We start from the raw sequence: 24,639 nt of genomic DNA, 5'->3' as shown, positions 1-24,639 counted from the left end.
TTGCCCTTTCCCAACTAAATTATGGGAAGATATTTGTAACCTGATTTATTTTTCGATTTAACCTAATTTGTCCCTGTGCTTTGGTTTCACTGACTTTCCTTTTGCAAAAGAAAAAAAATACTATATCATCAAGAAAAACAATAATCATCAATCTTATGATACAGTTAGCCAAATTGCATATCCATAAATGTCGTTACGTTAATCAAAAACCTATCTTTCTTATCTTTAAAAATGAAAACAAAGAATATATTGAGTCTGTTTAGAAATCTACCAACATGAAAGCTATAAAAACTTGGAATTTATGTACACTTTACAATGTTTTTGTATGAGGGCTTGCCTGTGTCTGTATTGTTGAAACCCCCTGACGGCGTTTTATTGGTGTATTGTCTTGTATTGCACCATGTTGCTTCAATAAAGTTAAAAAAAAAAAAAAAAAAAAAAAAAGCTCAAATATAAAAAAGTAAAAGCAAAAAAATAAAATAGACAGATGTGGTCAAAATCCCTATTTATTTATAATTTAACTGATGTAGTAAAGATAAATAAAAAACAGCGGGCAGAGAACATGTTCAATTTTAAGGATTTATTTTAATTAACTGCCCCTCAGTTACAGGAAGTGACGTCAACACACACACTCCTTTTGTCTGACGACTTTATCCGGAGGAAGTGAAGCGAGGCAGCTGCTTCACCGGAGGGAAAAAAAACTAAAAAAAAAAAAAAAAAAAAAAAAAGCGAAGAGGCAAAAAAACTTCACTGGTTTGCAGGAATTTGGACAGATTTGGAAACTGTGTCCAAATTGTCCCGAGCTCCGGGAGTTCCGCGGAGGGAGACGGACTCGTCGCCGCCGGTAAACGCCACTATTCTCCATGCAGTCGGTAGTAATTTTTGGTAGATTTGCATGACTCTGCTGCCTCCTCTCCACCCGTCCACAGCCGGAAGTCTGTGAGGATGGTCTATTGGTTTTTTTCCTTCGCTACAGTTTTTTTTTATCCTTTGGTTTTTTTTTTTTGCTTTGCTTGTTATTTTTTTCCCAAGCAGCTGCAGGAGGGCACCACATACACACTGTGTTGTCTGCGAGCTAACTGTATGTTAATCAGCACGTCGGGCCTGATTAACTACAAGATGCAAGGAGCCGAAATGGAGTCCTTCTGTTGAGCTACGGCTTATTGTAAACAGTGCATTTATCTAAGAGTGGCTCTGCATCAAACTTAGGTTTAGGTTTGCTGTTATTGTAGTCTATTCAGCGTGATGTGGGTCTGTTGAGCCAACTTCTAGCTAAAAGGCTGAATATGCTGTAAATAGCCTACTACAAAATTGAGATCAGTTATTGTATGTTGGTGCTAAAAACACATTAAATCCACATATTACTGTTGAAGTCCACTAAAGTTCAACATTACATTATTTAATCGATGTAAGTAGGAACATGTAGGCTTACGAATTTGCCAATCCAAAGGCTATCTTAATCTCAGAGATCAGCATGTTATTTTTGTTTTTCAAACCACATGGATGGCTCTCTTCCCACCGCGCCTCCTCTTAATTAATCAGTTATTACACCTTTATAATCCCTCAGGTCGTTCAGTCTACACTTTTATGTTTACTTGTTTATTTGTTTTGATTGGAGGTTTGCCAGTAGGATCCTGCAGGAGTGCATGACCACCCAGGCAAAGTGAGCAACTGCCCCAAGAGCCCCGCACCTCCAGGGGCCCACAACAACACAACCCCAGCTTCACTGTGTGGCAATTAGTTTCTGGTAAGATATTTTGGCATTTTATAGAAGAAAAACAGTGAGCCAGCATGCACAATATCAGGAGCATGAAAATGAATCAGCTAAATGGAATTCAGCCATTATCATTTTACTGTAATTCTGTCTGGGAATATTAACTGTCAGTTTAATCAGCATCATGACACGTTATAGGCCTGACAGGTATACTTTTCTGAATATTTCTGCATTAATAACAAATGACTAAACCTATGTTATATATTGTGTTGACTTGTGTACTTACATTATCCCAAATGTTCCAACAATTTTCAAACCCAGTTAAATCTGTAATTTTAATTAAGCAAATGGTGCGTTTAATTTAGTAGCCATTAACACTTTGCACATGCATCAGTGGTGCTGTTGTCTGCCAGAACCTGCTATTAATGGACTTTTTAATCCAGTTTCAAGCCCCATTTTTATGATGTACTTTTTTTTAGATTGTGGTTGTTTCTCCCTATATATTTTGACCGGGTGAAGGATTTTAGTCATCGGATGTCTGGATCTTAAGTTATCAGAGAAAAAAGCCAAGCTGAAGCTTAGCTGGCAGCTCCTGCAGGATGTAATTTTTCACCTAAATAGCTTCAGATTCAGAACATTGATTTTTAAAGGTAAACTGCTTTATCCAATGTTTTAACCGGTTATAATCAGCTCCTCTGTGTGTTTCCGAGAGGAGGAGACCTCTGTGGATGATTCCCAGTAAAATCCTCCTGAAAGATGAACACTAAAGAAATCATAACCAAGGCCATGTCAATCAAGTTGGGAATGATATAACAGGTTACACTTCTTTGTAAATGTTGTGGTTAAGGGTGTGGGATGTTTTTAGCACTTTAGTTTACATAAGGGTAATATAAATAAAGTTGGATCGTGCCTTGCGCTGTTGGTTATGTTTTTGCATTATGTTTAAGACCTACTTATGACTGAAAAGTAATTAGTTGTAATACTTCATACTTCATACTGTAATTAACTGTTGCTGCTTGTGTGTCATTGCAGAAATAATGGAAGACGCACATTTTAATTCATCGTATTTCTGGTCTCCCATCCCCACTGTACCAGGACAGGTGAGTCTAGGCAAAATAATATGTCGTTTCTTCAGGATTTACATGAAGAAGAAGCCTCTTCTGAGAGTCTAGTCTGCTTAGTAAAAATGTCCTCTCTCCTGACAGATTGAAAGTGCCATGTACCTGAACAAGGTGAAAGAGCAACAGGAAAAGAATGCTTCCTTCTCTTCTTCGTCCCACTACCAAACAGCTCTTCTCACCATCCCAACTCCTGGGGCAAAGACAGATGGAGGTGGGCAGGCTGGTAGTGGGGCACACCTCCACCCTGCTCACAGCACCCAGAACATGCTGTCCGTCCCCTCCACAGGCATCATGACAGCAGGTGAGTCTATCTCGGCGTGCAGAAGCCTCTGGATCTCTCTCAGCTTGACACTAATACATCCACAATACAGGACATGATGATCAAAGTACAACCTAAAACATTGAAGGTTTAGGACGGATTAAGTTTTAAATCTTGAACCATAAAAAAACAGCGATGCATTAAATTATTTCGTTCATGAGAACAAATTAAAATTCTAGTTACCTCTAAGCAGCTCTCTGGGCTAAGAGCACACATTGCCAGTTGAGCAACTGTGGGTAAAATGAACACCTGTGAGTCTTCATTTGCACAACAACCTTAGGGCTTTCTTTCAAATAATGTAACAGTATTGCTTTGCTGTCACACTCTTTTGTCTCAACACTTCCAGCTTTACATTTTTAAAACAGAATACCAGGGAATTCTAGAGAAACACTGAACCTCAAGGACAGACTGTAATCATGGGGAGAGCACCTTCCACAAGGATACACTTTGTTTTCTTGGATCTTTGGATCTATTCTAATGTGTGATTTATGTGTGGTTTATTCATTTATTTTGTCTCCTTCGTCACTTTCTATGAAGCGGGTCTGGTCATCACAACTCCTCAGGGAACTCTAGTGTCTCCCACCTCCTCTCAGTCGTTTGTCTCTGGTCATCCAGCAGCAACCATGATTGTTTCAGCACTCCATTCAGCAGGTAAAACACACACAATGACACACAAATCATGTGATGTATGTAGCACATGGACCTAAAATATAATGCTTGAATAAGATTGCTTTAGTCGATTAGAAATTTGACTTTTTGCTCAAAAACCTATGAGCTCTATTTGTCAACAAAATCATAAGTCTAAGTCAACTCAGGATTTCTTCCTCTGTCTTCTCTTATTAAATTGAAGTAAGTCAATTTAAACATCAACGTTTCTTTAAGGCATGTGACACCTGTAGTTTGTTTGGCCCCGGTCTGATTCAGTTCATGAGTTTGTTCCCCATGGTTTGGTTTCTTTTTACACAGAAAAAAACCCAAATAAACCAAAATGCATCACTACATACAGGTAAATCTCAATAAATTAGAATATCATAGAAAAGTTCATTTATGTCAGTAATAAAATTCAAAAAGTGGAAATAACACATTATATAGATCCAGTACACACAGAATGAAACATTTCACATCTTAATTTATTAAATTTCTTCTAATTATATTGATTAAAGCTTACATTAAATGAAGACCTAAAATTCAGTGTCTCAAAACATTTAATATTGCAAAATACCAATTTTAAAAAGTATGTTTAATATGGAAATGTTGGCCTCTGAAAAGTATGTCCATCTCTATGACTCAATACTTGGTTGGGGCTATTGAACTTGAATTACTGGAAATTGACTTTTCGATCATATTCTAAAGTATTGAGATGCACCTGTACATCATAAAAAATGTTCACTCTGTTTATTGATCAGATGTGTCAGGGGTGGGATTAAAAAATGAAATACAGGAAAAAGCTCTGGATGAGTGCATATTTCTGTGAGAGAACCATTGCTCTCCAGCCAGCATTTATTACTACTGCATGAGCTGCAAGAGTATGCAAAGTACGCCTGGCTACAGGAACTGTTTAACTCAAACTTGCGGCAGAGTAGAAAGATAGATAGATAGATAGATAGATAGATAGATAGATGTACTTTATTTATCCCAAGCTGGGAAATTACAGTGTAGCAACAGCATTACACACAGAGACAATAACAACACAATTAAATAATTAAATAAAAAGAACAACCTAGGCATACTTCAAGCAATAAAATATAAAAATACAATAAAATGTAATGTAAAAATACAAATAAAGTGTCTAAAGAAGGAGTATGTATTAAGGAGTAGAATTCCAGTGCAGAATAAATATGAATATGCAGTATAAAAATGTTGGTGCTATGAAACAAATAAGGTGCAATGAACAGTGTGCATAAAAAACACATAAAGTGCATAACGACGGTATGTAATGAACAGAGTACAGCTGGTAGTTGGGTCGAATTGACATCAGTTTATGTTCTCAACAAGCAAACCAAACTGAAGCATACTATAGTTTGTTTATAACCAGACTGAGGCCAGCTTGACGAGGTGTTCCCTGTCAGGTTACAAATTCGCTTTTCAGTTAATTTAGTTCGGTTGTTTGTGTCTGCACACAACTGCAACTGCTATGTTCCCACCTGCCCAAACGAAACACGCCAAGTGCTAAACTAAACACTCGAGGGCTCGATTCAAATGAGCTAACCAAGGCAGGTGTGGGAAAAAAAAAAATGCCCTCATATGCATGTGACGCCTCGACTACTTTTAAGAATGTAAACTGTCAACACTATATTATAGCATCACTAATGGCCATATCCTGACTGAAAGTAGCATTTTCACAAATGTCAGTGTTTACTGTGTTTTGTAGGAATACATATTTGCTTATGTGGGACTAACCTTTTCAATCAGCGGAATGAAAAATAAATTGCATCTTAAGTCGACATCACATTCTTCTTTTAGTGATTTGGAACATTATCCGACGTGTTTGTGTCTGTGAGTGTCCTCACTTTGCTTTGAGAAAGAAAATAAATGTAGATTTTGTTCGGTTTGATCTTAATGATATCTCTGAGTTATGAACCCAATTGAGCACTTCTCTTTAAAGCACAGATTGCTCTCAGGAGTTAGAAAGCAATAAAACCAGAAAATGAGCAGCTAATGATTTAATTTCTCTTAAGGCGTTGTCAGAATCGTATGGTTCTTCGCCTTGAAGTGAAAGAGAATAAATAAAAATGAAAGAAAAAACATCTTCCCCATGCAGGAGATGCTGTCACAGATTTCTTATAAAATATTGGGACATGTCTGCTTTTTTATTTATCCAAAATTGTTCATACTTAACTGTTAAGTAAGAAAAAGCCACATTTTTCAACATGATGTCCTCAATCATTCAAGTCAGTTCCTGTAGCATATTTTTATTTTTGGTTTGATGACAGCTTACTGCCAGATGTAGAAAACTGTTAATTTACAGACAAGCTTCTCTTAACCTGCTGCTGTTGATGATGGTGTAGTAGACAAAAAAGAAGGGGACGGGCCGCCCCATGTGGTCGTGATGCCAACACCCTCCAAACGAGGCAGAAAGAAAAAGGCGACAACGCTGGCCAGGGTGGGACCTGTGGGCGGACCAACAAATGAAACTCTGATACTGGCTCATCTGACAGCTGGCGGCCAGGTAAGAAAGTACAGATGTAGAAAGGGAAATCTAATAATAAAACGGATCATAAAAGGTTGACCAAATAGCTTTGACTTTTGTCTTTGACAGCTGGCATCTGTGCATCATCCTGGAGACCCATATGAACTGTCAAACGAAGAGGAAGACCACGGCCCCAAAGACAGCACTAAGACATACAGGTACGCTGCCAAACAACACAACAGCACCTGCCGTGTCTCCCCATTTCTCCTCGCTGTAGCTGTGGAATGCAAACACACCTGTTCCTCTGTGTCCTCTCAAAATCAAGATAGAGATGTTGAGCTTTCATAGATAAACTACGCGCTGCTGATCTGCCACACACACACACATACACCTCTTCTAAACACACTTCACTGCATGTTGTGGCAGAACATGCCTGCTTTATAGTGGACGGTTGATTCCTTCTCTTAATGTATTTGAGATACAAATACATCAGTGCTTCATAGACTCTCTCTGCGGTCTGGACATGAATGGCAACCTTTCCTCTTTGTCTTTATATAGCATGCTCTTTGAGTTGTAAACTCTCAAACACGCTTGTGTCCTGCTCTTTCACTTTTTATAGTATCTGCGTACCTTTCCCTGTCAGTTTTCACTGATTTCTCCCTTGGCATCTTTCCCTGTGTTTACCCCTCCCCCTTCTATCTGTCATTAATTTATCTTATATTATTCATTTTCCTTTTTATTGTGAGTTTCATTTTCTGTCATCTTGTTTTTTTTTCTGTGGGTCAATGCTTCATTCCTCTGTCTCCACCTTTTTATGTCCTTTTTTCCCCCCTTTCTCCATCATCTTCTTCTGTCCCTCTCCTTCCTTCTTGTTCTTCCATCCTGCCCTCCCATTTCTGTGTCTCTCCGCCTGTAGGTGCCGGATGTGTGCGGCGACCTTCCTCAGTAAGTCTGACATGCAGATCCACTCCAAGTCGCACACAGAGGCCAAACCTCACAAGTGTCCTCACTGCGCCAAGTCATTCGCCAACTCCAGCTACCTGGCCCAGCACATCCGCATCCACAGCGGGGCCAAGCCTTACACCTGCTCCTACTGCCAGAAATCTTTCAGGCAGCTCAGTCATTTACAGCAGCACACACGGTACTGCAGACCCCTCCTCCCCTGTTACTGAGCACGTACCATATTCCCCTGTCCTCTTAACTTGTCCTGCCAAGTCCCCTTTTCAAAGCCCAGACTCCGATCGTCTTCCTCCTCCTGGGGAAGACGTTGGAGTGGTGTGCAGAAGCATATTTCTCTGCCATGTAAAAGTTGGCTCTTATGCTACCAGTTCCATCCAGAAGTGACCTTTTCAGGAAATTAGAATTCAAATAACGACTTAAGAATATTTTCCATAAGTTATACAGTAAATCAGAATGGCCATTTGCAATGCATGGATCTCTGTTATATTAATAGATATAATGATTTTTTTTATGAAGCATTTTTACCTCTTTTTTTTTTCATTTTTGTGTGCACACGCTTGCTTCTCTCTGTATTTGTTTGCTTTGCATTTTCATTGTGTTTTCCCACTTTACATGTTTCTTTTGTCTGCATGTTCTGTCATTTCTCCTGCCAGTGCTTCAACAGAAACACACACATTTAGAAAAAACATCTTGAAATTAAAGCAGACCTTGCGTCCATTGTGCTTCCCCATACAACCCATTGTGTTATTGTTTGGTATACTTCCTTATCAGCGCTTTTTCTTACATTCTCCATTGAATGGCAATGTGCGACAGATAGAAAAACCATTATTCTGCTCTGCTTTCCTGCCCTCTGCTTAATTTGTAGTCATGTGTTGCTGTTCTTTTTGGCTGTCATCAAATAAACTTACAGTCATTTCTGGAGGAAATTTGATCTAAATGGATGCATTTTTTCGAAACCTTCAAATTACAATGATTACATATAATATTATATGTTCTTCTGTTTAAATCCAAATCATACAGGGCACAAGGATATATGTAAAAGGACAGAGAAAACTATTCACTCTTTTGCTTGCATTTGGATGTGTGATGTTGTGATAACATGTGAATTTAAAGGAATAAATGAATAATAAGGCCGCGTTCAGACCAGATCAGGCAGTGCAGCAAAAACACAAGTAATCCTGTTCATCTGAGAAAAAACGAAACTGTGTGCTTCCTGCAACGAGCTCCAGCACAACTCTGTCTTTTCTTGTCTAGCTGCTGTGAAATGAACTTGGCTGCCTTCAAGTGCCTTTGGAAATGTCTGGATTATAAAAACGCTGTCGCTAACTGTACACAAAATGACCGCTGCTGATCATAAATTAACCAGCATCGCTAACTGTGCACAGTGTCCGATGCTTGTTGTAAACTTGTTGCTAAGTGAACACATTGCTACTGCAGCACATACATGCTGTACTGCTACAGAGCTAACTGTTTAGCCTATTAGCACTGTGCTACTGGGCATGTCGTTCCGCGGTGCCGGATCGGCTATGAAAGGGCAGAATATCACGCCTTCACAGGATCACTATCAATGCCCTAAGGCGAAGAGCCGCCACAGATCTTTCAAGCAATATAGCGGGACATTTGCGGGACCGCACTATGAAAGGGGCTTATGTTTCTTGTCGCTTGTGACTACTCGCTACTTTGCCAGCTTTTAAAAAGGGTGCGTGTTGTTGTGGCGTCGAGTACTACGTCACATCCCGCTTACCATTCTCTCCAATCAGAAAACAGGCTTTTTCAGGGGAGAAAAATGGCCCTGCTCTTTGACAGGGCCAAAAAAGGCCAGTCAAACAGCCGCTCGGGAAGGCTCACATTCAAATTAGGGGCGTTTCGCCAAGTGAGACCCGCCTCATTCTGGGTATTCGACTATAGCGGCTATTAGGGGTGACACTCGCCAAAACTGCACAACCCTGTAGCTGATCACTGCACCGCCGGATCTGTTGTGAACGTGGCCAAAGTGAAAGTGTTTTTGTTAACAGTTGCCAAATCTTTAATTTTTCCAGTCTTTTGACTTGTCTGGAGTTGCCTTCCTGGCAGGTTTTGATAAATTTAGGGAATCACTTTGCAATACAGTATTATGTGTTTGTTTCTTTCCTCAGTCTACTTTTACAATCCTGTTTCTTTCTCTCTCCCCCTTCTGTCTGCCTTCATCAGGAACCACACAGAGTCAAAGCCTCATAAGTGTCCCCATTGTACCAAGTCATTTGCCAACTCCAGCTACCTGGCCCAACATGTCCGTATCCACACGGGAGTGAAACCCTACACCTGCGCCTTCTGCCAAAAGTGCTTCAGACAGCTCAGTCATCTTCAGCAGCACAACAGGTAAATGAGTCACTGGTCTTGGGTTTCTCAAGTGCCTCTGTGTCTTTCTGCGGTCAGGTTAGATCACCATGAAAGTGATAGGAGTCTGTGTATGTATACAGTATGTCTGTATGTGTTTGTCCATGTTTTTTTATTCAGGATTCACACCGGAGATCGGCCGTACAAGTGCATCCACCCAGGCTGTGAGAAATCCTTTACGCAACTCTCAAATTTACAGGTATGAAAGAGTTTTTCTCTGGTACAGAGAGTGCATGTAATATGTTGGTTATTACCTGTTAAACTTTTGGGGTTTTTCAATAACCATGTCTTCTCAGTCCCACCGACGTCAACACAACAAGGACAAGCCCTACAAGTGCACCAACTGCAATAAAGGATACGTAGATTCAGCGAGCCTCGAGGTGCACATGTCCACACACACAGTCAAGCACGCAAGGATCTACTCATGTGGTCTCTGCAATCGCACTTATACCTCAGTAAGACAAATGTCCATTTCTGAAGAGCATTTCTACATGAAACACTATGATTCGCCGCACTGGCAACAGACGCCTGGCAGCTATTTTACACAGTGTAGTCATGTGTCCACTGTCTCCCCTCTACCTATCCTCCCCTCATCTCAGGAGACGTATCTGGTGAAACACATGGAGAAACACAACCCAGATCAGCTGACTTCACCAGCAGCACAGGCGGCACAACAGAACCAGAACCAAAGCCAGGCTCAGGCTGGAGCTCAGAGCCGGGTAGAGAGCGCAGATGGAGGATCGGGCCGAGGCGGGAGCGGAGGAGCGAGCAACCAGCAGGGACAGAGCAATTACGCCCAGACAGAAACCATCGCCTGTCCCTTTGACCTGCACCAGTTTAAGACAGTGTCTGCCAGTGACATCCAGTACAAACCTGTCACTGTGGGTGACATTGCTTCTCACAAGGACCTCTGTCTCACTGTGTCGGCATCCTCCATTCAAGTGGAGCACCTCAACTCTTAGAGGTGATCACAGGAGGCAGGTTGGGGTGGGGGAAGTAAAATAAATTCAAGAAATTGAGGACAGAGAGTCAAAGGATAAAAGCAATACTATGGTGATACCAGAACTTTGGAACACTTGACTGTGCCTGAACGATGGTTTGTGACGGGCGGGACAAACGATATGGTGACACAGTATACTGGAGACTATAATTTTGTTTTATTTTTTTAGTTTGTCTTTTTTCTTTCTGCCTTGTTTGATTTGTTTTCCTTTTGCTTAGCTGTCCTGTCTGGGTAGGAAGTGCATGTAAAGGCTGCAATAAAGTGTGTTTCAGTCCATCACACTGATGGTTTTATGATAGGAAGAGAGTCAAAGTGTTTCTCTTCATTGATGTTTTATCACCTCCTGCTCTTCCCTACAAATACAATCTTGGCCATAGCAATTTATGGTCTCCTTGTTGATAAAATTGGTAGTTGACTGTGAAGGTAAATTTTTATACTTTCATACAGAGACTTTCAGTTTTTACATCAGTGTTATTACCTCTACAATGCTGTAAAATACATGCCCGTAATTCTTTTAACCTTAAAAGGGACGTAGAGGTCATTTCCTTTTCGGGAAAGAGAAAATATCAATCAAGTATATATAGATATACAATATATATACTACCAGTTTATAAAGGATGATTGTGTGTTTAAAGGATGTGGTAATCCATATAACCTATTTAGACCCATTCGCAGGCCTTCACATGACAAGTGATGGTTCACGTTTCATGTAATCCTATTGTACTGCTTTGTGTGTATGCCCTTAAAGTAATGTTATCCAAATGTGTTCTTGCTATTATACTTCCACGATAATAATGTTTATGATACTTCTTTATAGACATACTGACACATCTGAAATTTGTCTCTTTTTTTCCGGCATATGATACAATAAATCCTCTGAAATGTTTCTCATTGGTGTTTTTTTCCTTATGTCTAATGCCAAATTAATAATTTCCTTATGTACAATAGTGGCTTCATGATAGGACATTGATGTAGGGCTGTTTCAATTTGTCAGAAAATAATGGAAATGCCCATAACAATTTCCCAAAGCTGAAGTTGACCTTTTAAATTTCAGGCTAAAAGCCAAAGATTCAATATCAGATATTCACAAGGTGTGTTTTTTTTTTGTTTGCCATTTTGGCTTAGGAAAATAAAATTTAAAAAAGCAGTTGAACAATAGGTTGTTTCAGCCCTACATTCCTTACATGTAAATATATTTTTTGTCAAGAAACAATGTATTACCAGGATATTGCACACATATATTTAACACCTGAGATGCTCCCGGACCCGTGGATGGTTATTTTTAATTATGTGCTAATACTCGAGACAAAAGTAAAAAAATAAAAAAAGTGTATTTGGCAAATGTTGAGACTTGCAATTTCACCACATTTTAGATGATTGATTTTCGTTTTTTATTTATGTATAGACTAGAAATCATATTTTCTATATATTTTTCAGTATTTGGTAATATCGTCAAGAATATCGTTATCACAAAAATACCCTGAAATATTGTGATATTGTTTTGGGGCCAGCCCTACTACTGTGCATCCAGGTATATGTTTTGTTTTTAGCATGTCTGCTCTGCAGGAATGTGAAAATTTGTGAGGTGTTTACAAAAATGGACTGTACCATTAAGGAGGAGGGATACTTACTGTCAGTTTTAACAACATTACCTTGCTACATGTGTATTAACGTGCTCAGAGTGAATCTATTTACCCATCATAAAGTCACCTCTAAATAATATAATCCAGAAGATTGTATACTCGGGCAGTTAGCAAACGCTGAAAAGTGGTCTCGTCCACCATTCTCTGCGGTCTGCAGTGGATATGGCGTCACTGAAAAGTGTAGGAGTCGAGAAACTTCACCCATGTAAATAACGTCAAGAAGAAAGCAGTGTGACAAGCTGTAGATAGCAATACGCAGTACAGCTGTATATATTAACCAGCTTGCTTTATAACTATGCCCCGGAAAAAGCCATTTAGCAACAAACAGAAGAAGAAACAGCTACAAGTCAAACGGGAGAGAAAGAGAGGTAACTACATTTGCCGTTAGCGTTACCATGCTAACGTTAGCAGTTAGCTAACGGTTCTTGCTCCACGGCTAAATGTAGCAGTTAGCAGTTAGTTAAACGTCTAAAGTCCAGGAGATTTGGTTCAAATTTGTCAACTTCCTCTGCATTCATTTCTGTCTGTGTTTAGCATCTTTCAGTCTGTCCTTACATCACATGCATGGCTCCTTTTTCTCTACACAAACTTGGCTATCAGTCAGATTTTTCATTTTATTTTAAATAACTAAGTATAAAGCTGCCATGAACCCAAAATTCAAACAAAAGACACAGGTTTCTATGGAAATGTACCTTTTTTTTAACCCTTTATACACACAAAAACAGCAGAAAAAATAATAAAACTACAAAACAGTCAATTTGCATGTAAATTGAAAATAGTAATAGTTATCATTGTAGAAAGAAAATTCACATTTTAAAAATGTTCTAGAAACATATATGGCACACTGAAAGCTCCTATGATTGCACCTTCAACTGGCATTCTCAGCTTGTTTACATATCATATAGAAATAAAGTTATTACTGTAAATAAAACGTGTATTTCCAATAAATAGATACTCCAGAGGGTTAAGCAGCAAACCGTCTGTGTCTGTGTTGGGTTAGTAAGGTTTTTATTTAAAACAGCAGACCACTTATTAAGCCTGTAAAATAAACCTCCACGTTTCTTTTACTTAGCTGTTCTAACGAGCAGTGTGACATAACTTGCCTTCAGACTAAATGGCTGTAAATAGTACAACATTCACTGGCTTGCAAGTTTGTTACAAATAGGTCAAATAATGGCTTAAAGCTGATCATTTTGATTCATAGTCCTTAATAATACAAGTTTCAAATTAGCAAAGGCCATGAGGTAGTGTATTTTCACTTGCTGATCAGTTTCAAAACAGCATTTATGAGTGAACAGATGTTGGCTCAAAGATTTCAGTTTAATTCGTAAAACATGTTTTGTGCTACTGGAAATCTGAAGTTAAAGAACTGTTAATTTGAAGGAATAATATGTCACACATAGCCTGGCTATGTCACACACATACCTTAAAATGTATTTAGGCCTTCATGGGTTCAACCATGCCATGACTTATAAGAAAGTAATTCAAACCCAAGGCAGTCTGTTAAGTGTTAAAGGGACAGTTCATCCAAAAATCACAAATTTGTTTTTGTGTTGTTTGTTTTTCCTCTTCCTCGTAGTGCTATTTATCATCTAGATTATTTTGGCTTGACTTACTGTGTGTTGGAGATGCCGACCATAGGGATGTCTTCTCTCTAATATAATATAACTATATGTCACTTTGCTTGTGGTACTCAAAGCGTCAAAAGAACATTTGAAAAACTCAACAGCGTTGTCTCTTTCCAGAAATTTAGAGGCCCAGGTTACTCAAGGTAATCCTCAGACGTTGTGAAGAAAATAATTAGGGCCCGAGCAGGCAACGACCTGCGAGGTCCCTATTGTATTTCGAATGATTATTTATTTGTACATGAAACTGCTCACAGCAATGTCTGTGGATTATCTTAAATAACAAGGGCATGATATCTGGAACATTGTAATTTGACATTGCTGCTTGGTTTTTCAAATGTATGTTTTTGTGCTTTGATCACCACCAAGTCAAGTACTATTTTGAATAAACTTCCTTTGTTTACTCTCAAACATCCAATGTCAATCAAGCGATGTCTTCTCATACATTTCTCACATTTCGTCCTGGTTTGGGACTTACCTTCGGCGCACCTGATTTAAAGCATATCTGTGACAGCCAATATGAGTGAAAAAAGTAGATATATGATGTAGGATGTGTGTCTATGTTTGACTGTGATCCCTGACCTTGACTCCCAGGTGACACGGGATCAGGGCCGAGCAGCCGCAATGCCAGCGTGGAGCGAGGAGATCGACAGTCGGACACCTCAGACAGTGAGACCACAGATGTTAGGAGAATAAATCAACAGCCCTTCGGCAGAGAAGGTAGATACGATCCCAATAGGTGAGTTGTCAGTATCATCACTAATACTTCTTTTAAATCATTTTCATTACAAGAATGGTATTGTGAAAGATGTAAGATTTTTCTGTGACAGATGCATGTTGTGCATTATGTGTCTGTTCTTTGACAGTCCATGGTGCCTCAAATGCATTGGTTGGGGCAGCAGGAGGATGCTTGAATGGATAGTAAAGTGGCTACTCTAAGGAAAAAGAGGCCTGTTCTTTAGACTGTTTTTTAGCAATTCTAAATTGTTGGAAAGCTTGTTCTTAATTGCTCTAAATTTGCTGTAGAAAATACTATACTGTTTATTGTCAATGTTCTGATCTAACTTTGACTGACATGTATGATGATGTATATGATACATTTGTTTCTTCAGTGTGTGTTGTCAGATCTAGAGCAGGTGAATGCATGTTCTGAAAATGATTTAAAATATAATTTTTTTAGCTATAGCAACCCAAGGCTAGGCTTTCCCTATTGATGGCACCCTACTGTCTTCAGGTTCCGACTGCACTTTGAGAAAGAGAGTAAAGAGGACGTCGAAAAGAGGAAGAAGTTGGCCAGGGAGAAAGTACTGCAGCCAGTCTCGGATAAAGAACATGAGACCAGCATAGAAGACCTCTACCCCTCAGAGAAAGGTCTGGCTGTGTTTCTTTTAATGCTTTCCACATGACGGACTCAAAATAAGACAAACAGATGAGCAGAGTAGGTTAATGGAGTGGGTCACTGCTTGACACACTGAAATTTAATTATTCACTGCCAGGTCTTGGTTTCCCACGACGGCCGTCCTGGAGTTATGAGATGACACGAGAGAACCTGCTGAGGAAAGAGGAGAAGTCGTACAGAGAATACCTGGATGACCTGCACTCCAGAAACCCAGCTGGCTCTCTCAGCCACTTTGAGCACAATCTGGAGGTAAGTTACTTAATTTGCACACGCTTGAGGGTTTTTAAACCATAAAAGTGCTTAACCTAAGCCTGTTCTTGACTTATTTCCCTCAATCATTTTTGCTGGTTGTGTGTACATGCATGTATCTTTTGTAAAAGCGCACCAGAGACCATTTTATTAATAGTTTCGTTTTATATATTTAGGATTTAACTAGAATATTGTTTTCATGTAACAATTCTAATGTCTGCATATTCTTAAAAAATAATTTGCTCTTTGAAGTCGTATTGCATTGTTATGCTATTATTTTTATTTTTTTATGGTCAGTAAAATCATTTATTGAACTCATTTCTGGGACAATATATTGTCTCACAAAAATAGTTATCATGACAGGGCTGACTGGATCAGAAACTAATTTTCTCTTCTTTACTTTTTGAATGATACAGCTTAAGTTTTTGTTTTCCAAGTTCCGACATTGTGTCAGCAAGCTAAACTCAGACAAAAGTGAAATTTTTACCAGACTTGTTGTCATTTTGCACATTGCCAAAAACACAACAGGTGCTAATGTATATTAAATGCCCTAGTTCATATAATTTGTCTGCCTATGTCCTAGAAGAAATCTTCATTTTATTCTATGAACTAAATCACCCAGTAATAAAGGTCAGACCTTAACAAATTTCTGGTGATCTTAGATTAGTTGCATTATTAATGTTCTCGAATGTACACTCTTGCTTTTGACCCTCTTTGCCCTCAGTATTAATTGTTTTCTTCAGTGGAGAGCAGTAGGTTTATCATGCAGCCAAAGAACCCTTTTTATTATATGAGATCCAGGTTTTAAAAGCTCAGACTGCCAGCACCTTTTCTGTGCAAAATGAGTATTTATAAATCCTGTTAAACCCTTTGACAACAGAAACCAGGATGAAGTAATCCTTCTTTTATGAGTTGCCTGTAAACTGATGATTACCCTGCAGACTTGCCTTGCCACTATCCTCTTAACACAACTGTTCAGGCTGTTTTGCAGCATATAACTCCAGGACCCACCATGAACTGAATATTTAATTGTGGCAACTTTGGATCATGTGGGAATCTGTAAGAATTTTAGTACAAGCCTGTGTATTGTCTGGTATTTTCCACTGGGGACTAAGTACCATTGCATGCTGTAATATTGCTCAGTTTTGCTCAGGCTGCGAAAATGGTAACACTATTTTTCAAAATCAGAAACCCTGCAGATCATTTAATTTCAAAGCGTGGGCTGAGCTCAGGAGGCACATCAGAGCAGAAGCAGCTTGAGCAGCTGGTGGTGTAATAAGTGACTCTCAGTAATCTAGAGATGATGGCTTTTTAAGTGGAGCTGAGGATCAAAATGATGCCTGTTTGACTGAATATTATTATTAAAGTATTAAAATGGAGCATTACATTAAATAGAATAATAAAAAATCTTATTAATGTAGATGAAAAAAATCCTAATCTTTTACTATTCTTTCCTGATGAGCTGTAATGCCGGATAAGAACAAAAATTGTGAATTCACACACGCACTTGTTTTTTCTTTTTCTTTAGACATGGAGGCAGTTATGGAGAGTGTTGGAGATGTCAGACGTCATCCTGCTCATCGTGGACATCAGGCACCCGGTAGGTGATCTTGTAAACGAAAGCCTGCAGGACGGATCAGACCACTAGATGGAGACACAGTCAACATCCATCTCAATATTTTTTATATTTATCTGACACACATTTTCACAATTTGGTCATCTAAAGTAAGTGTTTACATTATAAGAGACTTTATTTTTTATACTGGCAGGACACATGTATAATGCTGTTAAAGGAAAGTGTCAATGCAAATTAAAAGTGATAACAAGATGGAGAAGAAGATGGTTATTACTGAACACAGAAGCAGATTTGGAGGCAAAGTCAATGAAGACATTGAGAAAATTATCAAATCTGGTACATGTACTTAAACACAAACTTGATTATTACTAAGTCCATGCTTTTAGAAGAAGTAGTATTTATTTATTGATTTATTCTAACCAGTTTATTAATTTGATTTCAGTACACAGTATCAGTAATATGATAATCAAGATATTCCTCTTTGCAAAAAAAAAAAATCACTACAGTAATATAAATGCAGTGATCATCAAGGGATGATAAGATAGACAAGATTAAAAAGTTGTTAGCACAAAGTCACATTTTTAGCTTATTTGAAGATAAATACATTTAAACATGGTTAAACATATTATATGGAAAAGGCTGTTCAGGTGAGCAGTCTCCCATATTTCACATCAACCATTTGTCAAGTGTCACATTAACTGTTATTTATATATGTATATTTTTGTAGTATTGTTGATAAAAGTAGGACAAGAACAGTTTCTGCCTTAAAGGTTGGTCTGTGTAATTTACGACTCATGATTTAATTCCAAGTTAAAATTAAACACGTTTTTCTCCAGCCCCTGACATACTTCTAACTTTTATGCCAGATATAATTAATCTGATGTGAATTCACTTCCTCAATTTAGAGTTTCCAGTATTAATGTTAAGCTAAAAGAAGCACAACTTGTCTCATTCCTATTAATAAGGATGTGATCTAGTGGTTTATTTGTTGAATAGGCTATAATTACTATTTTAATAAGAGCTATTCTTATTCAAACCACTCAGGTGCTGCAGTTCCCTCCAGCTCTGTACCACTACATCACAGGAGATCTGCAGAAGCAGGTGGTCCTCGTGTTGAACAAAGCCGACCTGTGTCCTCCCCCACTGGTGATCGCCTGGAAACACTACATGACCTCCCAGTTCCCCCACCTGCAAATAGTCTGCTTTACCTCCCACCCGGGACAGCCCTACAGCACAGGTGAGGAGTGAGAGAATGAGAGAGAGTAGGGGCAGGGAGACAGTGATGAGAAATGAAGAGGACTGAAAATATAACATCAGACAGACATTGAAATTGAAATAAACCTGCCACTCAGTGAATTTATATGAGTGCAATATCACCAGAATAACCCGACAGGCTCTCGTTGCGATGAGAATAACCATCTGTCTGTCTGCTGACTTGTAGTGCTTCAGAAGAAGCGGATGAGAAGGAAGGCTGACTGGAGTCACGCTGGCGGTCCTTTAGATATCCTGAAGGCCTGTCAGGACATCACAGCAGGGAAAGGTGGGTGTCTGTCCCTTCGTACTCTATCATGCTCATGATTAAGCCATAATAACTCTGTCAGCTGTCAACTCTGCAAACTTGACTCTTAGCGTATTCACATTTGTGCTGATCCTTTAAATGTTACCTCTTGTGTTTCAAAGTTGACCTATCCAGCTGGGAGCAGAAGATTAAGAGAGATGCTGTTGCTGAGCGACTGGATGGCGAACCGCCTGACGAAGGAGCAGAGTCGGTGCTGATGGAGCACCATACTGACAGCACTATGGAGATGAGCAGCCCATCCCAGGAGCTGTACAAAGATGGGGTTCTCACACTGGGCTGCATAGGTATGCATCTGAGTTTTCACTGAGAAATTGAATTTCTTTAAATTATTCCAGAACAAAATCTTGCAAAGAAAAGCAGTTTCTATCAAACTTCTCAGCTGAATTTAATAGAAACTTTGTTGTGATGTTATGTTTTCTGTTCGGTGTGTTTGTGTGTGGATTTAAATCACGGGGCGGATATAGAAAATGTTTTTCACTTTAGTTTACATTGTGAGATAGGGAAAATGTGCTGCTTTCATGTGCTGTAAGAATAGTCAGAAAAATGAAAATGTGGATGCCCCCATAATCTGAACGTTGCATTACAAGATAGGGTATGCCTCTGTGGAGGTCTTAGTCTCTGAGTGCCCTTCTTTTTTTTTTTAAATTGCATCAAAACAATAAACACCTTTCTCTCCAATCCTGGACAATTTCAGGCAAAACTGAATTAGGAATTTAATTTGTAGATATTAAAGACTGATCCTAAACCCATCCTTTTCTTTCCCACAGGCTTTCCAAATGTTGGTAAGTCCTCAGTTATAAACAGCCTGGTGGGGAGGAAGGTGGTGAGTGTGTCTCGAACCCCAGGCCACACCAAATACTTCCAGACCTACTACCTCACCCCGACAGTGAAACTCTGTGACTGCCCTGGACTGGTTTTTCCCTCCCGTGTCAATAAACAGTTGCAGGTAAGACCAACATTTTTCTGTACTTGAGGTCAAACGTAACTTTTATTTATAAACTTTGTCTTGAAGAGCTCACTCGCACACCTTTGGGAAGATGGATTATTGATTTTATACATTCCCATTTGTTCTCTTCAAATGCTAATTTTTGCAAGCTATGTCTATGCCGTTTAAAATAAATTGGGCTCTCTTTGATTATTCTCATTGATCTTTTTCTTTCTCCCTCTTGTCTTTTATTTTGGCCAATTATTTTCTCTAGATTCTGGCGGGCATATACCCGGTGTCTCAGCTGCAGGAGCCCTACAGCTCAGTTGGTTATCTGTGTGAAAGGACTCCATTCCTCTCAGTGCTGAAGCTCAAACATCCCAGTTTGCTGGATCAGAAACCTCATGAAAAACAGGATCCTGAAGAGCACAGCTGGACTGCCTGGGATGTGTGTGAGGGTAAGTGTATTGCTGGTGCCAGCCACCTTTCAGGTAGTTGTTTTTTGGGGGGATCATGTCTGCACAGTTACTTACATACCACACCACAACCTCAGCTCCCCCAAAATATTGAGCTGCACCTGGATCCACAACGGATACAGATCACTGTGGAGCCACAGACTTAATACAAACCAGTAAAATGGTTGGAAAGCAAACTAAAATAAGAAACTGGAGGAAGCCTTTTTTGAGGAATGTTGGCAGAAGTCGAGTCATACAAACACATTTCTTTAACCTGTAAGGACAGGACTGATAAATATATGATAAAGTGAGGAGACTACTTGGAATGCATGAATAATGTGGGCAGATCATTAGGTAGAGCAAACACAATGTACATAATAGGCACATATGCAGCACAAATACACAATCTGTATGTGTCTGGTAATTAATTTGTTGTTCATGTTAATATAGGGATATAAATTAGATTTTTCTGTGTTAATTTTTAATACATTTTTATATTTTACTTGTTTATTTAATAATCATTAAATTTTTTTCCTTACATTTTTTTTAATATAAAAAAAAGATAGTAATAATAATTAAATAAAAGACTAATTACAAATAGTCAGCTCCTCTAAATTGGCAGCCAAGTTATGTCCAATTCTCCATCAAATATAAATTCACAAGTTAATGCAAAAACAAACACCACAACATGAAAAACAACATGACTTTGAGTCAGTGATGCGCAAGATGTGGTGTCTGTAAAAAAAAAAAAAAAAAAGGACAGATTTTTCCTTTAATTATGGCCAACACCATGTTGTGTTGTACTGTCACTAACACCTGTCATGTCTCTCTCTTCCATCTGTCTCTGCGTTCTTTAGCATGGGCAGACAGGAGAGGCTATAAGACCGCAAAAGCAGCTCGCCACGATGTTTACCGAGCAGCTAACAGTCTCCTGCGGTTGGCAATTGATGGCAGATTGTGCCTCTGCCTCAGACCACCTGGCTACAGCTGCCTGAGAGGTAAAAGAGTCTCTCTTCCATGAGTCATCATTTCAGCTTCAAGTGTATTTGGAAGGTTAAAACAGCAGGTGGTGGGTGGAATTAATTCATATTTGGGTTATTTCTGGTCTACAGAGCACTGGGAAAATCACCCAGACCTGCCGGAGATTATGGCTCTGCAAGGGAGGATGACAGAGGAGGAAGGAACAGGGGAGAGGGACGATGATGACGACGGAGAGTCCAGCACCGAGCCAGAGGAAGAGAGAGACCGGGACGCAGACGATGATGAGGATGGAGATGATGAAGATGAAGGGTTTGGACATCCAAGACGGGAAGAAGATAAGTCATCTGGCTTCACTGTCAACATGTACAATGTCCTTCGGGAAAATGAATGCGAGTAATAATAAGCAGGAAGTTGCAACTTCTGCCCGTTAATCCCAGTGCACTTTTCATTCCTTTTCCCCCCTAAATCTGCATTCCTTCTTATTTTTTTCTTGCATCTCCCCTTCTCATGCCATCACCTTCTCTGTACATTAACATGAACTATTCTAATTAATCCTCCCCATTCCCTTCTCTCTATAATATACAGAGCATATTCATGTACTCCATGCTGTGCCTCTGCTCTGCTTGTTCTTTAGTGTTGCTTCTAGGAATGGGTTTGGTTTGAATTTTTTTTTTTTTCTTTTTTGCATGTAGTTCCTCAGAAGCGAATGAACAAAATAACTTCCCTCAGTCTGGAATAATCAACCAACTGGTTTTCAATCTCTTTATTGATAAGTGACTTCACAGCTGAGATGCCAAAGTTCAGGAAATAGATGATAAAACAAATCAGATGCACTGTCGATATGATGTCATTCACTGGAGAAGCCATTTGGCTCTCAGAGCAGCTGGAGATTTAAGACCATGACTCTTAATCTTCTTTATAGACCATAGTTTGTCACAACTTTGGTTAAAGGGTGTGGGGATGGGATATGGGAGATGCTAAAACCATAAAAGTGGAATGAATTAAAACCAACATTTTTACACACACAGTTCTGCAGTTACCAGTATTACGGTTTTCATTTACATGAACTTGGTTTTGATTAAGATAATACTGTGTCCAAGAGTGATATTTTATTTGGTGTGGTTCTACATAGTCAGCAGGAAATTTCTGAAAATGTTTGGGATGGGGGGAGGGGAGGGGGTTGTTGAATCCTGTATTGCTGGATGACGCTGTTTCAGGAATTTAACTTGTAGTGTTTTAACTACTACAAAAATGATCCTAAGATGCTGATGGAAATCTACAGTATTTAGTGCAGGGTTTTGGTTACATTCATTCAGCAGGTTTATATGCTAATGGCAGTACAGGGGGTTTGATCCAACAGAGACTGCTTAACAATCAGCTACAGGAATAGGACATTTTGGGGAAACTGCTCTCTTCCTGAGAGTTAGATGAGAAGATTGATGCCACTCCTGTAATGGAGATGAAAAGTTAGCTTAGCACAAGGACTGGAAATGGGAGGAAGCAGCTCGCCAATCTCTGTCCAAAGGCAGCAAAGAATTCCTACACGGCCACTAATTACCACATTATTATCTTGTTTGTGTAAGCTGTACAAAAACTAAAGTGTACAAATGATACATTGTGGTTTTAGACTCCAGGAAGTTACAGCCCCCGGCAAAGAAAAAGTCCAGCACAAACTCCTAGGAAAACCACAATACATGATTTTACGCTTGGTTTGCTTTGTATGGAATAAACGAATGAGATGTAATGTGTTAATTAGTGCGTTTTAAACAGTGTTCCAAATTGTTTAAAACACATGAATTAAAATATGGTGTTTTCAAGGTTTAAAGAGTTTGAAACTGTTTTATAATTTTAAATTTAGGTCATATAGGATGTCAGGCCTACGTAGGAACAGGTGAAACATTTCTAAATATGATATTATATTTTTGAATTAGTCACCCTTTTGTAGAATGCTGCCATGGGACAAAATTTGGGTTGTTTATGATGCAATAACATTTGATTTAATGTGATGAAGATTTGATCAGTGTTGGAAAAGCTCGAAAAGGCTTTAATTTCACTTTTGGCGGAACCCTATTTAAAGGTGTTTCTATATTTACCGTTCAGATCTTCTCACCTAACTCTACATAGGAGTAAATAAGTTTGTATTTACCTGAATGTCAGACTATTCCTTTAACCACACAGAAAGAGAGACTGGCCATCTTAGCTTCCATCTGTCCATCATTATAAATATCATTACACACTCCATCTGTGCTGTTTTAAGAACTATAACTTCAACAGTGTTCAATGTCAAGGTCAGAACTTGTGATGCTGTTCGGACACCTGCACACCATACATAACATCAGTAAAAATCTTCAGTTGAAATTAGAAAAACTGACATCTTTGCTGTTTGACCGGTCTCTCTATCTCTCTCTCTCTCTCTCTTTCTCTCTCGCTCTCTCGCTCTCTCTCTCTCTCTCTCTCTCTCTCTCTCTCTCTTACTTACTGTGTGATGGCCCCGCTACAATCCTGAGTGCTGTATTATTGTGTGCTGTTGTCGTTCCTCATTTGTGTGTACACTGAGGGAACAGCACCGTGCTGTGTTACTGTGTAATGCATCACACTGCAGACACATGCAGTCATTTCTACCATTGGTACAGTGTAAAACACTTCTTCAACACCACCATGCTGTTTGAAACACGACAGACTTTAAGTTGTGTTGATGTGAATTTTATTTTATTTTTTGGAAATAATAACACTGACAGCGTCTGGAGAGTGTAGTGTGAAGGCTTGAGGTGTGTTCAGGCTATTTGCTGCATTCCTCATTTCATTCCTAGTACGCCTAATGATGACTGGACTGCTTTCTGCAATAAAAGAAAATAATCCTCTAAACCATATGTGACCGTTTTTTGTATTTTTTTTAAAGACATCTTTAATATATCTGCATGTTGTCAGGGAAATATTGTTCAGTAATGAACCCTATATGACTTCCTGTTTCATGAAAAATACACACACCATGCCAACTGCCACTTATTTCAAATGCACAAGTGAGAACAGATGACGTGTGAACTTTCCTTCAAATTTGAGAGGAGATTTGTGATCAAAGTGGACAGCTTGGACATGTTTGGATGAGCTTTGTCAGACTAATTAGACTGTGCACTGCCTGAATGCCAAATAGACAGATATAAATGAATTCCGTGGAGATCTTAGTGCTTTATGGTTTAAGTTGTCTTGTAATTAGTTAGGGGACTTCCTTTTACCAAAGACAGATAATTACTACGATGAGATTTGCTGATACTGCTGCACCATATTCCGATCTAATTAAAGTCCTCCCAACTACTTAATCGTTAAATTTCCAGATGGGTAATATTTGAAGCAGATAGCATGAAATGAAGTAAAATGTACCCAACCACAAAATCATTAAGGTATAATTGAAGTCATTAGCAAGCTTGAGCTCTTTTGGAATAATTATAGGTAAATTGAGCCATTTAATTACATGTAAAACTAATGTTATACTAAATATGTGTGTATATTGAGGCACTGTAATATGATCACTGAGGACCAGGTACTAACCTGCTTTTTGCCTAATGCATTATGGGATTTCAACCTAACCT

General features: G+C 39.0%; 2 protein-coding genes across 3 annotated transcripts; both read left to right on the top strand.

Annotated features, from left to right (window-relative positions):
* The first annotated feature begins 553 nt into the window (after positions 1–553).
* Positions 554–11,506, top strand: znf384b (zinc finger protein 384 b). Of its 2 annotated transcripts, XM_059339820.1 has the most exons (12): positions 554–844; positions 1,619–1,747; positions 2,747–2,814; positions 2,920–3,136; positions 3,692–3,805; positions 6,163–6,323; positions 6,414–6,502; positions 7,201–7,425; positions 9,435–9,602; positions 9,741–9,819; positions 9,917–10,075; positions 10,220–11,506. In XM_059339820.1, exons 3-12 carry the CDS (start codon positions 2,752–2,754, stop codon positions 10,580–10,582), a joined length of 1,638 nt encoding a protein of 545 aa, XP_059195803.1. In that variant the 5' UTR covers positions 554–844; positions 1,619–1,747; positions 2,747–2,751; the 3' UTR covers positions 10,583–11,506. The 2 variants fall into 2 exon arrangements, with proteins under 2 accessions (XP_059195803.1, XP_059195804.1); XM_059339821.1 differs by lacking the exon at positions 7,201–7,425.
* Positions 11,507–12,423: 917 nt separating this feature from the next.
* gnl1 (guanine nucleotide binding protein-like 1) lies at positions 12,424–23,917 on the top strand. Its single transcript, XM_059339857.1, has 12 exons — positions 12,424–12,631; positions 14,483–14,627; positions 15,123–15,259; positions 15,385–15,536; positions 17,065–17,136; positions 18,157–18,349; positions 18,554–18,652; positions 18,793–18,975; positions 19,459–19,637; positions 19,891–20,074; positions 20,929–21,069; positions 21,184–23,917. The coding sequence occupies exons 1-12, from the start codon at positions 12,559–12,561 to the stop codon at positions 21,447–21,449; spliced, it is 1,824 nt and encodes a 607-aa protein (XP_059195840.1). The 5' UTR covers positions 12,424–12,558; the 3' UTR covers positions 21,450–23,917.
* Positions 23,918–24,639: the final 722 nt, after the last annotated feature.

The sequence above is a fragment of the Centropristis striata genome, chromosome 8 (genome assembly GCF_030273125.1).
Source record: "Centropristis striata isolate RG_2023a ecotype Rhode Island chromosome 8, C.striata_1.0, whole genome shotgun sequence".
Taxonomy (NCBI): Eukaryota; Metazoa; Chordata; class Actinopteri; order Perciformes; family Serranidae; genus Centropristis; species Centropristis striata.
This window is presented reverse-complemented; position numbering and strand designations above follow the sequence as displayed.

Excerpts from the sequence above, each read along its gene's own strand:
- gnl1 (XM_059339857.1), top strand. The coding sequence starts at position 12,559 with ATGCCCCGGAAAAAGCCATTTAGCAACAAACAGAAGAAGAAACAGCTA. Across the intron at positions 12,632-14,482 it reads CAAACGGGAGAGAAAGAGAG|GTGACACGGGATCAGGGCCG; the intron begins GTAACTACATTT and ends CTTGACTCCCAG. Across the intron at positions 19,638-19,890 it reads GTGTCAATAAACAGTTGCAG|ATTCTGGCGGGCATATACCC; the intron begins GTAAGACCAACA and ends TATTTTCTCTAG.
- znf384b (XM_059339820.1), top strand. The coding sequence starts at position 2,752 with ATGGAAGACGCACATTTTAATTCATCGTATTTCTGGTCTCCCATCCCC. Across the intron at positions 3,137-3,691 it reads CACAGGCATCATGACAGCAG|CGGGTCTGGTCATCACAACT; the intron begins GTGAGTCTATCT and ends CTTTCTATGAAG. Across the intron at positions 3,806-6,162 it reads TTCAGCACTCCATTCAGCAG|TAGACAAAAAAGAAGGGGAC; the intron begins GTAAAACACACA and ends ATGATGGTGTAG.